The 13,422-nt window shown below is 45.8% G+C and overlaps 2 protein-coding genes across 2 annotated transcripts; one reads left to right on the forward strand and one right to left on the reverse strand.

The window, feature by feature from the left end:
- Positions 1-538: 538 nt before the first annotated feature.
- LOC136142221 (NACHT, LRR and PYD domains-containing protein 3-like) lies at positions 539-2,032 on the forward strand. Its single transcript, XM_065900240.1, has one exon. The coding sequence runs from the start codon at positions 539-541 to the stop codon at positions 2,030-2,032; it is 1,494 nt and encodes a 497-aa protein (XP_065756312.1).
- A 4,098-nt stretch (positions 2,033-6,130) lies between these two features.
- On the reverse strand, positions 6,131-7,228 carry TEX13B (testis expressed 13B). Its single transcript, XM_065900241.1, has 3 exons — positions 6,770-7,228; positions 6,317-6,621; positions 6,131-6,212 (listed from the first exon to the last, which is right to left on the reverse strand). Exons 1-3 carry the CDS (start codon positions 7,226-7,228, stop codon positions 6,131-6,133), a joined length of 846 nt encoding a protein of 281 aa, XP_065756313.1.
- Between the last annotated feature and the right edge of the window lie 6,194 nt (positions 7,229-13,422).

Genomic DNA, 13,422 nt, shown 5'->3' on the forward strand with positions numbered 1-13,422 from the left:
TTTCAGCAGTCCAGGAAAGAGTTGATAGTGCCTTGTACTTGGGTGGTATTTGAGGTTGTAGTGGCAAACAAATGGATTAGAGGCTTATTTTGGAGATATAAATGATAGGCCTTGCTAAATGGATGTGGAGGATTCAAGGGAAAAAAAAAGAAATAATGAATCCTAACATTTTTCTGAGCCCTGAGGAGGGTTTTTTTTGGGGGTGGGGTGGGCAGTGGAATAGAAATCAAGAGCTCAGATGCATGAAGTTTGAGGAGGCTTTGAAACATCTGAGTAGAGATGGTGGTGATGGTAGTATTAGTTATAGTTGTTGTTTGTATTGTTGTCTAGTATTCTGTGATTACTGACTCTTGGTGTCACCCCATTAGATTACAGGAAAGTATTTAGAAAACATCTAAAAGAAAAATACCTAAAAAAAGGAGTTGACAAATGTTATCACCATGGCAAGCATATAGAGTCACGACTGCTTGTTGTAAAAGAACACTGTATATCAGAAAAGCCACCATGCGGAATTCCTCAACAAAATAATTTTATTGAGATGGAACATATATTTGATCCTGATGAAGAGGGCTCCAGCTTATCCCAAACTGTGGTGCTTCAGGGATGTGCTGGGATTGGGAAAACAGCTGTGGTGCATAAGTTCATGTTTGACTGGGCAGCAGGAATGGTTACTCCAGGCAGATTTGACTATCTCATCTATGTAAACTGCAGAGAAATAAGCCGTTTTGCTAACCTTAGCGCTGCTGACCTGATCACTAACGCTTTTCAAGATATTGACGGACCAATCCTGGATGTTATTCTTGTATCTCCAGAGAAGCTTCTGTTCATTCTTGATGGATTTCCTGAGCTTCAGTACCCTGTAGGTGACCAGGAAGAGGATCTTAGTGCCAATCCCCTGGAGAGGAAGCCAGTAGAGACCCTCTTATGTAGTTTTGTGAGGAAAAAACTGTTTCCTGAATCCTCCCTCCTGATAACTGCCCGGCCTACAACCATGAAGAAGCTTCACTCTCTGTTAAAACAAGCTACCCAGGCAGAGATCCTGTGGTTCACAGATGCTGAAAAGAGAGCATATTTCTTGAGTCAGTTTTCAGGTGCTAATGCTGCAATGAGAGTTTTTTATGGTCTGCGAGAAAATGAAGGCCTTGACATTATGTCTTCTCTTCCCATCATCTCCTGGATGATCTGCAGTGTCCTGCAGTCACAGGGAGATGGTGACAGGACTCTTATGAGATCACTTCAAACCATGACTGATGTGTATCTGTTCTACTTTTCCAAGTGCCTCAGAACCCTTACAGGCATCTCGGTGTGGAAGGGACAGAGTTGCCTGTGGGGCCTTTGCTCTTTGGCTGCAGAGGGACTGCAGAACCAGCAGGTCCTGTTTGAAATCAGTGACCTCAGAAGACATGGGATAGGAGTGTATGATACCAACTGCACTTTTCTCAATCACTTTTTGAAAAAAGTTGAAGGAGGTGTCAGTGTCTATACTTTCCTTCACTTCAGTTTCCAAGAGTTCCTGACTGCTGTGTTCTATGCCCTGAAGAATGACAGCAGCTGGATGTTTTTTGATCAAGTGGGGAAAACGTGGCAAGAAATCTTCCAGCAATATGGGAAAGGATTTTCATCATTAACAATACAGTTCTTATTTGGCCTCTTACACAAAGGAAAGGGAAAGTCTGTGGAAACTACTTTTGGGAGAAAAGTCTCTCCAGGACTTCGAGAGGAGTTATTGAAGTGGACTGAGAAAGAACTAAAGGATAAATCTTCTAGGTTACAGATTGAGCCAATGGACTTGTTTCACTGTTTGTATGAGATTCAGGAAGAAGAATATGCAAAAAGGATAATTGATGATTTAGGGTCAATTATACTGCTTCAACCTACCTATACAAAAATGGACATTCTGGCTATGTCATTCTGTGTAAAAAGCAGTCATAGTCACCTGTCAGTGTCTCTGAAGTGTCAGCATCTACTTGGATTTGAGGAGGAAGATCAAGCTTCAGCATTCATGCCACCCACCTTGACACTTAATCAGTGAGTATACTAATGTCTTTTCACCAGTGGTTTGGCCTACAGAAATGATAGGCCTTCTTGTTTATTTCAAGTATTCAGGCATATAATCATTTCTAGCACTTTCAATAAATAAATTGAATTATCTCTGCTTTCCATATTGTATGTCAATCAACACAATGAGGATTTATTGAGTATCTATCACATATTGAGCACTGGCCAAGGTAGACACTGAGGGAAAGCTAACGTTTGTGAGAACTTAACTATGTGCTAGGCACTGTGTTAGCCACTGTAAGTGTGTGTATGTGAGTGTATGTGTCCATTAGTCTTCACTGTCTCTCTGTGAAGGTGCTTTATAATTATAAAAAGTTATGAGCATATAAATCATTAAGATTATCATTGAAGACTCTGCTATTTTGGTGCTGATGACTGTTCTGGAAAAAGTTGTAAATTTAATGTTCAATTTGTCCTCACTCTTCTCTACATATACTTCATCACTGAGGCCTCAAAGAGCTCCAGGTTGGTAAGGGACGTAGCTGCACTCCTGTGTATATTGCTATAAAGCCTGGGTTCTTTCTTCTAGACTCACACCTACATGGAGAGTTGAGAGCTGGAGTTCAAAGAGGCTTAGGTAAACCACTTACACAGTATGTACTCTGTATACTACAAAATACAGCTCTACTGGCTTACTAAAGCAGCCAAGGAGACTTATACCTGCATTGTCTGGAAAATGCCACTGGTCATAAGTCTGTTCTCAGTACTCAGGTTAATATGGACAGTGCCTCTCATTAGTTGTGGGGCCGGGTGAGGGGTAGGGGACCTTGAGAAGGAGACAGGAGTGGGCAGAAGGCTCAACTTGGGAAGTGAGTTAACCCAAGTCTTTTCTCTGGTAATTGTTAGTTCCTCAGTGGGCAGTAGCATAGAGGTGGAATTGAACATGGCATAGGTATGTTTGTGGAAAGTGAGGAGGGGAAGGGAGGTGCAGCAAGACTTTGGGACCAGAGGGGAAGGGGTATGAGAAGTTACATGGACTTGGAATTACGAAGCACTTGGGCTACAGTGTCTTCATGAATTCATGACAGCTTCAATCCAACTGTATATTATAAAGTAAAACAATGGACAATATACATTTGAGAGATTTTAAGCACTGATGGAAACACAAAGGGGCTTCTAGCTCATTTTGGGTTTCCAGAAAATCAGCCTTAGATGGAGTTCCCATCCTTCAACCCCATTGCTTTCATCAGAAGGCTTAAATTCTTTTCAAAGTTTAACCCCCACAGAAACACCCACTTTTCCCAAGTGTGTTGACTAAGTGAGAGTTTACTGCAGTTGATCCTTGAACAACAAAGATTTGAACTGCGCAGGTCCACTTACATGATTTTTTTCAATAAATGTGTACTCCAGTACTATAGGATTGAGGTTGGTTGAATCCTCAGATGTAGAACCTCCAATATGGAGGGATAGGGAGGGCTCACTGTGAAGTTTTACGTGGATTTTCAGCTGTGGGGGTGTTGGTACCCCTAACCCCCATATTGTTCAAAGGTCAACCGTATTGAACTTTCCTAGTTCTCAATTATTGTCGTTAATTCTTCTATTAGTACTGACAACCAAGAATCAGTTACAGTGTACAGATAGCTTGGGCAAGTCACTTGACCTCTCTAAGCATCTGCAAAATGGTGATTATAATACCTGTCATTGGATTAAGCACCAGATAAGATAAATTCTGTGTGTAGAGTGTTTACCTCGGTGCCTGGCATACAGTACCATGGCTTTGGCTTTGGAGTCAGACAGACCTGAGTACTGACCTTCATTCTCTGTTCCTCTGTGACCTTGGGCAAATTACCTTTTTGTGCCTTAATTTCCTTATCTGAAAAATGGGGTAATACCTCCTAAGGTTTTTGTAAATTAGCACTAAGATGGCAACAGAAGCCAAAATAAGCCTTTTACTTAAAATTTTGTTAATCATTTTATTTTTGCTTTCTCATCTCTTTTAGTCCCTTCCAGCTGCGTAATTTGCCAGTCTCTCCACTACACTTGCTCTGCCAAGCACTGCGTAACCCATACTGTAAAGTCAAAGACCTGAAGTAAGTTGAACTTTGCTTTAAACTCTTAGGTATTTGCAGGTAAAGACTGGGTTGCTAGAAATTACACTCCCAGCTGATGAAAAGATACGCTACAAGCCTAGAAGGGGTAGGGAGTCAGGCAGCGATCCCTGCCAACCCCTCCTGCCTCTTCTCCTTTTGTATGTGCTGTTTTTGCTGTAGCAAGTGGGTGTCAGACTGTAAAATCCAAGAGTTTGTGTCTGATGCCCGTCCTGGCCCTACCCCACTCCCCTGCCTTTTCCTTCCAGACTCCCATTGTCTTTCCCCTTGGTTTCCTTTTCTCTCCCTCCATTCCCCACCCCTATCCTCCTCTGCAATTATTCCCCCAAGCGCCAATGCTCTGAAGCCCCCACCCCCCACCGGGACCTTACATCCTTGCTCACTCTCAGGTGACTTGTCTGCTTGTCTGTCCACATCATACACACACAGACAGGAGCCTGCTTGGTTTCCCTCCCACCTCCTCACCACACACATCGGTGTCTGCTTTCCTTCCCTTCTGCCCCAGAGGAAGAGGTAGCCTTTCCAAACTCACCCGAGCCTATAAATTCACTTACTTTTATTTTTTGTATTTTTGTGAGCATTTATTTTACTTTACACAACACCAAAGTATATAAAGACATAAAAGCCCTCCACCCCACTGCCTCGTACCCCTCCCCACCCCGTACCCCCACCACTCCTGCTTCCCCACTGGGGACTGGGGAGGCTTCTCCTGTCATGGGGCTGAACGATAGTAGTCTTCGTCTGCAGCTGGTGCTGGCGTCCTCTGTGTGCAGCCCTGAAGGATTCCTTTAGAGGTGGCCCTGTTGTAAGCCAGGGGTTAACCCCAGGCCTGTTTGTCATGATATAACTCACTCAGAATATGAATGAGCTTCCTGTCCAGTTCATTGCTGGAGACTTGGGATGCAGGAATCCCCACTACTCATCACTCCCTGATGCACCTCCCCTGCCAGTTCCAACATTTTCTTTGACGGTTTGTGGTTTGCAACTGCTCTTCTGGTGTAAATTTCTGGCTTGGCAATAATCTGGTTGCCCAGACCAAGAACCCTGTGAAGTTAGCTTAAAGAAAAAAGGATCTGTGTAAAGTGGATTTTCACTCAGCACAACTGCAGGAAGTGAAAAGTGGTCAGGATGCCACTCTGCATGTCTGGGGTCACGGGATCAACTCCTCTCTGCTTCTCTGCCTCTCTGCTCCCTGGGGCCTCAGACTGTGATTCTCTAAAGGGCACTGGGCCTTTGTAGAGCACACGGTTCTGTTCCCCCACAGCCAAGGCCAGGCCTCAGCTGTGGCCTCGGTGTCCATGACCCCGACCTTGCCCCCGACTCCCAGTGCCCCACTGCTTCATTGCCCGACACCATCCTGGCTATGAAATCTGCCTCTCTGTTCAGATTCTCTAGTGTGAGAGGATCTGTTTGACTCAGGATGGGTCAAATGTCCACTCGTGCTCCAGTCATCTACAGTCTAGTTTCGGGGGTGGGGGAAGCAGAGACAAGGGTGTTATATACTGTCTGCCCAGGTCCACCAGATGCTAGAGTTGGGGAGAGGCACACACAGAAGCGGCAGTAGTTCTGGGGTGTAGAGTACTAGCGCTCTGGAACACAAAGACGGTCATCAGAACACGTCTGTCTCTCTAGGTCTCTCTCTCCGTAAGCCCCCAATCTACAACTTCCCCAGCCACCACCCCATACCCTACTTTCCACCCCATTTCCCCTCCTCTCTCACAGCTCCCTTGCCCCATTCACCCACCCACCCACCCTTTCCTTCCACTCTTCCCAAGCCCTCCCCCACCCCTCCCCCTCCCTCTGAAAATTGATTTCCCATCAGGGTACATTTATATTCTGTTTCACATTTCTGAATTCAAGGGTTTTATAGCCAGATTCCCCTCCCACAGTGGAAGCAAGTTTTCTCCCCTGGCCTTTGAAGTACTGGAGGTCTCCCCTGCTGGTGGTGATCAGAGCCCCTCCCGTCTCTTTGTGGTTCTTGAGGGCCCATTCCCTGGCCCCCCACATCAGACCACAAGCTAGAATCAGAGGGCCCCCAGCAGGGAGACGTCTGAGATGGAGCTCCTGCTGTGAACGGCGCTGCTGGTGGGAAGGACGTGGGTGCGTCTGGGAAGGGGAATGAGGGGCATGAGTGTGAGGATGGGAATGAGGCAGGGAGCTGGACAGGAGACTGTCCTGTGAGACAGTCCTGTGAGACTGTGCGCCTGGACTTTGCTATCCCAGGTAAATAAAGCATGGCTGTGTCCATGGACCTGAGATCTCCCTCCCTCTGCCCACCAGAGGTGTAAATTTTCTGGTTCTCAACTCTGAGAAGCTGCATAAGGTCTCCACATAGCTCCTCTGCTCCCTCGGCAGCTTCTGACCCTTCCACGTCCTTCTGTCTTCCTTCTCCTCCTGTGGCTCCAGAAGCAGCTGCAGTAGGAGCAGTGGCCCCTGCCTCTTCTTCCTCCTCACCTGCTCCTTCTGTCCCGGTCCCACTGTCAGTGGCCAGGCCTGGTACCTTTGCAGCCGACTCCTGGAGAGAAGTGAGCAGATCTGAGACCTGTTCTGGGGTGGCGGAGCGGCGAACGGGACTGGGGGCGGAGGGGGGGCGCGTGGGAGCGGCAAACGGGACTGGGGACGGGTCCCGGGACGGGCTAGGGACCAAGTCAGAGTAATCTTACTGCCTGCAACAGCCTCCACCTCAGGAGGTCCCGCTCTTTCTGCACCTCCGCCAGCCTGGCATGGGCTAGCTGCAGCAGGGAGGCCGCCTCCTTGCGCTCCACGTCCTGCTGTGCCTTGAGCAACTTCATGTCTGAGACCAAGGCCCGCGCCACCGACTTGTGCAGTTTGGCAAAGTAGTACAGCCACTCCACCCTGTACCTGTGTAAGTGGCTCTGCCTGTGGGCGAAGCGCACGCCCAGGGCCAGGCTGCCCCAGACACAGGCCTCTTTGGCCTCGCTGGACACCTGATGATCTTCCAGTATGGCCCGGAGCTTGTCCTCCACCGCCGCCCAGGACAAGGATATATTCTCGAGATAGAACGCAGAGCCTTTTTCGTGCCTGGCCATGCTCTCGTTGATGAAGGCCACCACCTTGCCATGCCGGAACCCATTACCAGGGTCCTCGAGTTTCAAGGCCATGATAGCTGAGGGCCTTTGGGGCTTGGCTGGCCCTGCGGGGATGAATCAGCCAGTTGTCCCCTCCCCTCACCCTCGGTCTCCTCATCTCCGCTTGCCTCCCCCCCCACCCCATAAAGAGCTCTGCCCCAGGACACCTCCTGCCAAGCCTCACCTCCTGGCTAGTGCGGGTGCACGCCGAACACACGGGCCTACCACGTTTAAAGAGAGGGCACTTGCTCGCTCTCTTTTTCTCCCCGAGGGCTCTGACTTAACAAAGAAAGCCTCTTGTTACCACTCCACACGTTCACCTTGGGACTGTTCCAACTTCCAGAAACAGTGGGGGTGGGTGGGGTGCGTGAGGAAGATTCCTGCCCCCCTCCACCGACATAAGGGAACCCCCTACGCTGTTGAAAGTCTTTGCAGGCGGGAAGAAACAGGAGTGGTCAGAAAAGATTCAGAACCAAGAATGTGAAGCGCTTGTAATCAAGTACAAAAAGTCTCAAACACCCCCCCCACCACCATAATAGTTTGTCCCACTCGGTGGGCCTGCCCTTCCTACAGGTGGAATATTCTAGAACCGGAAACAGCCCCCATTCCTCAGTGCCCTCCACTACCCTGTGGAGGAAGAAGGTGGAGCCAGAGTACAGCCTCATCCCCATCACCCTAAGTGGTAATAAATCCTGGCCATATCGTGTCTTGAATTTCTCCCAAAACGTGTCTTGAATTTCTCTGCCTCCAGCCCTTCCCCGCCTCCCCCTGGGCAATTTATTCCCTGGACCACTGCAGCCCTCTGACCCCAGGTTTGTTTCCTGCCCTACCCTGGCATCAGAGGGATCTGACCATGTCTCTTTAAACTTCTAATGGTTTTTCCAGGCCTAGAGGATAAACCAGACAGCCCTCAGGTTGAGTACTACTTTGCCACTTACTGTATGACCTTGTGCTATAATTAAATTTCAGTTTTTACCTATGGGCCTAAGATGAGGACTGAATGGCAAAGCGCATGTAAAGTAGTAATGTTTTCTATGGTCCTGTTTTTGTAAAACGTACAAATCCTGTGTGTGTGTTTGCATATGTTTCTATGATCTTGGAGAAAGGAGTGGGAGCATACACATCAGACTCTCAACGCTGGGGACCTCTGGGGGGTGGAGTTGGAGGGGAAGTTGGGAAAAAGTTTTCGTCTTTTAAAATCTTTCTGTGATTTCACTTGTTACAGAGAACATATGATGCTATTTGTATGCATGCATTAAAAATCTTCAGTGGTTATCTTTGGGTGGTAGAAATACAGAACTTTCTCAAAAAAACTTTATTTTATTTTTTTTTTGCGGTACGCGGGCCTCTCACTGTTGTGGCCTCTCCCGTTGCGGAGCACAGGCTCCGGACACGTAGGCCCAGTGGCCATGGCTCATGGGCCCAGCCGCTCCGCGGCACGTGGGATCCTCCCGGACCAGGGCACAAACCCGTGTCCCCTGCATCGGCAGGTGGACTCCCAACCACTGCGCCACCAGAGAAGCCCTAAAAAACTTTATTCTTTATATTTTTCTCTATTGTAAAAATTATTTATAGTAAACATGTATTATGTTTTTCAGATTTTTAAGATTTTTTTTTTCCTGATAACTTCTGATCACTGTAAGCAATTTCTAAATATCTAGAAAGTAAATGTCTCCCTGTAATCCAACCCTTCCCTTCAACGTGGAAGATAACCATTGTTAGCAGTTTGATATATATCTTCCAGTGTTTTAAAGTAGGCCATAGCAAATAATTGGCAGTTTCTCAGATGAAGCATCCCATCTCTTGCCTCCTGGCTTTCACTCAGGCTGCTGCATGAGTGGATTGTCCCTCAGCGCCTCCTGCTCTCCCCACTCCCATTCTCCTCATCCATCTAAGTCCTGTTCAATTTTTATCACCCTTTCAGAACAACACTCAAGTAGTGGTTCTTCTTACAAATATTTCTTGATCCTCCAAAACCCACCTCAAGCTAGGCTGAATTGTGCCACCTTTCTGTGTCCCCATGATATCTTGTGCATACCACTCGCACTACTTTTCACGCTGTATTATAATCTATGATTCTCTAATTTTTTCCCCATTAACTGGGCATTCCTTGAGGGCAGGGTCTGGATCTTAATTATTTCTGTGTTTTCAGCGTCTAGCACAGTGGTAAGCATCTGATAAATTAATTATTGAATGAATTTAAATAATTCATTACATCAGTAAGGGACAAACAGGTACCTTTAAAGAGAGTTCTGTTTTCTTCTCTGAAATGCCTTTTTCTCCACACAGACTGATTTTCTGCCACCTCACAGCTTCTTATGGCAGAGACCTCGCCTTAGTATTTGAAACCAACCAATATCTGACAGATTTGGAATTTGTGAAGAATACCCTGGAAGATTCCGGAATGAAGCTTCTGTGTGAAGGATTAAAACAACCAAACTGTATCTTACAGACATTGAGGTAACTGAGCAGGAGAATTTGTTGTCTGTGTTCATGTAATTTTTTTGTCAATTTCTTTTGTTTTGGGGGAGAGCATGAATAAGGTAATGAGGTCATTCTTCTGTTCTCTGAAGGTTGTACCGATGCCTTATCTCTCCTGCTTCTTGTGGTGCGCTAGCAGCTGTTCTCAGCACCAATCAGTGGCTCACTGAGCTGGAATTTAGTGAAACAAAACTGGAAGCTTCAGCTTTGAAATTGCTCTGTGAAGGCTTAAAAGATCCAAATTGCAAAGTACAGAAGCTCAAGTAAGTTGTCACTATTAGTTTCCATACTGCAAGAAAAAAGTTAAAAATAATGCAGCTCAAGATGGATGTTGTATGATCAAAACACATTTCAAGGAGTCATGGAGAGGAAGAATAAAAGTGGCAATAACGTTAATGACAATAATGAAAACCCACACTTACTGAGCAATTACTTTGTGCTAAGCATTCTGCTGAGTGCTTTGTATACATGATTTCCTTTAATGCGCACAACAGCTCTGAGAGATTCAGGTTACTATCCCCATTTTAGCAGATGAGGAAACAGAAACCCAAGTTCAAAAGGCTAAATAACATGGCAAAGGCACAAGTAGAAACCCAGATGTGTCTGACTTCAAAGTCCATGTGGTGACCATAATAAAAAATTTACCATATATGTATTAGTCAGGTTTCTCCAGAGAAACAGAACCAAAAAAATGTGTATAAATATATAGAGAGATTTATTTTAAGGAATTGGCTCACGCGGATTATGGCAGCTGTCAAGTACAGTATCTGCAGGGTAGGCCAGCAGACTGGAGACACAGGGAAGAGGCAGTGTTGCAGTTCAAGTCAAAAGGCAGTCCGCTGGCAGAACTCCATCTTCTTCCTGGGAGGTCGGTCTTTCTCTGTTAAACTTTCAACTGATTGGATGAGGCTCACCCACATTATGGAGGGTAGTTTACTTTACTCAAAGTGTACTGATTTAAATGTTAATTTCATCTAAAAAGTACCTTCACAGAAACATCTAGAATAATGTTTGACCAAATATCTGGTACCATGACCTAGCCAACTACTTGACACATAAAATTAACAATCACAACATATATGTGGGGTTTTCTAAAGTAAAAGCTCTTTAGCATTAAAGCTTTCTAAATCCACTTTGAAACTCATTTTTTTGGCAAAATACCTCCATTTAAAATTTCCAAGTTGGGGAAATATAGATACGTGATGTCCTTATGAGCCCCCTTCAAGACTGAGTTTGGAGCCTGGTAACTCAAGAGAAAATTGAAGACTCAGAGGTTGTAATGTATATCGTAGAAATTCTTGAAAGTGATGGAAGAGAAAGTTGATGGGAAATAGTTCAGGGAATTGGACTACCTAATATGGAGAAACAAAGATTGAGAAGACGGGAAGGTCAGTAAAAACCACTCTTTGTGTCAAAGAAAAAATGTTATATGGATGATGGTGATGAGCTGGGTCTCTCAAAGGATGGCAAATTAATTAGTAATGAACTTATAGATAAAAGAAAAGGAAAGGAAAGATCTTTTGACTGTAAACTGTATTAAGGATGATTATAGCATTTTCCCCTGTGATTCGAAAGAAGATATGAGATAGAGTGCTAAAATCCATGCAGGGAATTAAAATGAGATTAGGTCGTGTTGATATTTCCTCCCAATTCTTTTCTTTTGGGGGGCAGTCAACATGTTTTGAGTTCTCATTGGGGGACACAGTGTTGTGGGAGCAACGTACAAGTCCCTCTCATGGGTAAAAGGGGGTTGTGACATATTCAGGGTTGGGGGGGTCTCATATGGGTGAGCCTGTATTTTCTTTGCTCATGATATTTTGCGGGTAGGGAGTAGGATGATAAAGTGGCCAATTCTGTGTCTGTTCATCTTTCTTTCTCTCCAGGTTGTGTGCTAGCTTTCTCCCTGGAAGCTCAGAGACTGTTTGCAGATATCTTGCCTCTGTTCTCATTTGCAATCCAAGCCTCACTGAGCTGGACCTGAGTGAAAATCCCCTGGGGGACACAGGGGTGAAGTATCTTTGTGAGGGTCTCAGACATTCCAACTGTAAAGTAGAGAAGCTAGAGTAAGTTTTTTACAACTATCTGGCATCATCTTATAACTGTTTAACTTGTTAAATGCCTGCTGTGTGCCAGCATCTATGCTTGGTGCTTGCCAGAAGTTATTTCACGTAATTCACTCTTGAAATAACTATATAGGGTGGGTTTTCTTACCCCATTGTACAGATGAGGAAACTTTGAGGATTGGGGGGAAAAGTGACTTGTCCAAGGTCACACCATTAAAAAGTGGTATAGTCAGGATGTGACTCCAAAATCTATCTCCATACCCCATGCTCTTTCCAGTATACTACCATCCTGTGTGTTTACAGGAGTGATGCTAATTAAATATTAACTCTGTAAAGAATACTACTATGTACCCAACACTGGGCTAGATGTGGATGGAGTTATCAGAAGGACTACAAGTGACAGGGCTGCCCTTAAGGACACACAGATATGAAACAGTTAGAGAGCAACACAGTTCAACGTGTAATCAAGTGCCAAACACTGTAGAATCATTTAGAAATGCCAGATGAGCCCAGGGAAAGGGAGGAGGCTCTGTGTAAGTGGTGAGCCAGGTGCTGGAACTTGAAGGATGGCTAGGACTTAGCTAAATGGGGAGAACATTCCCGGGAAGCTAAATGACAGCAGTGGCTGATTTTTCTTCTTTGTCTCTGGGTAGCTTGAGCACATGTTACCTAACAGATGCTAGCTGTGTGGAGCTCTCTTCTTTCTTGCAAGTGAGTCAGACTTTAAAAGAGCTGTTTGTGTTTGCCAATGCCCTGGGGGACACAGGAGTACAGCATCTCTGTGAAGGTCTGCGGCATGCAAATGATATAATCGAGAATCTTGTGTAAGTGTCTGCTTGTCCTTGTCCTTCTTGTGGGCACTGGCATTTGAGGTTTGGTGGGACTCCCTGCTGCCATGGTTAACAGCCACCTTGGTGTCCCCATCCCTCCAGGCTTTCCGAATGTTCCCTCTCTGCAGCTTGTTGTGAGTCCCTCGCCCAAGTCCTGAGCTCTACCCGGAGCCTGACAAGGCTGCTTCTCATTAATAACAAAATTGAAGATTTGGGACTGAAATTGCTGTGTAAAGGATTAAAACAGCCTGACTGTCAGTTAAAGGATCTGGCGTAAGTATCGTGGACAATAGCCACAGGCAGAGTTCCTTGATGTTTCAGCAACTCCCAAAATTAAGTGATTTTTTTCTGGCCTCGTGATATAATCTCTGAGGAAACAATAAATGAAGACCCAGATAATTTAGGGGGAATAAATCTTCCCCCTCCATAATCTCTGTTTGGCCCTGGCCCAAGGGATATTTTTTACATGACACTCTGGTTTTCTTTTCTTTTTTTTTTTTTTTTGTGGTACGTGGGCCTCTCACTGTTGTGGCCCCTCCCGCTGCGGAGCACAGGCTCCGGACACGCAGGCTCGGCGGCCATGGCTCACGGGCCTAGCCGCCCCGTGGCACGTGGGATCCTCCCAGACTGGGGCACGAACCCGTGTCCCCTGCATCGGCAGGCGGACTCTCAACCACTGTGCCACCAGGGAAGCCCTCTTTTCTTTTAAAAATAAATCTACTTACTTATTTATTTATTTATTTTTGGCTGCTTTGGGACTTCGTTGCTGCACGGGCTTTCTCCAGTGGTGGCAAGTGGGGGCTACTCTTGGTTGTGGTGCACAGGCTTCTCATTGCAGTGGCTTCTCTTGTTG

The sequence above is a fragment of the Phocoena phocoena genome, chromosome X (genome assembly GCF_963924675.1).
Source record: "Phocoena phocoena chromosome X, mPhoPho1.1, whole genome shotgun sequence".
NCBI lineage: Eukaryota > Metazoa > Chordata > Mammalia > Artiodactyla > Phocoenidae > Phocoena > Phocoena phocoena.

Coding starts and splice junctions, on each gene's coding strand:
- LOC136142221 (XM_065900240.1), top strand. CDS start 539: ATGGAACATATATTTGATCCTGATGAAGAGGGCTCCAGCTTATCCCAA.
- TEX13B (XM_065900241.1), bottom strand. CDS start 7,228: ATGGCCTTGAAACTCGAGGACCCTGGTAATGGGTTCCGGCATGGCAAG. Junction 6,622..6,769: donor GGTGGAGGCTGTTGCAGGCA/GTAAGATTACTC, acceptor ACTTCTCTCCAG/GAGTCGGCTGCAAAGGTACC. Junction 6,213..6,316: donor TATTTACCTGGGATAGCAAA/GTCCAGGCGCAC, acceptor TCCCCTTCCCAG/ACGCACCCACGTCCTTCCCA.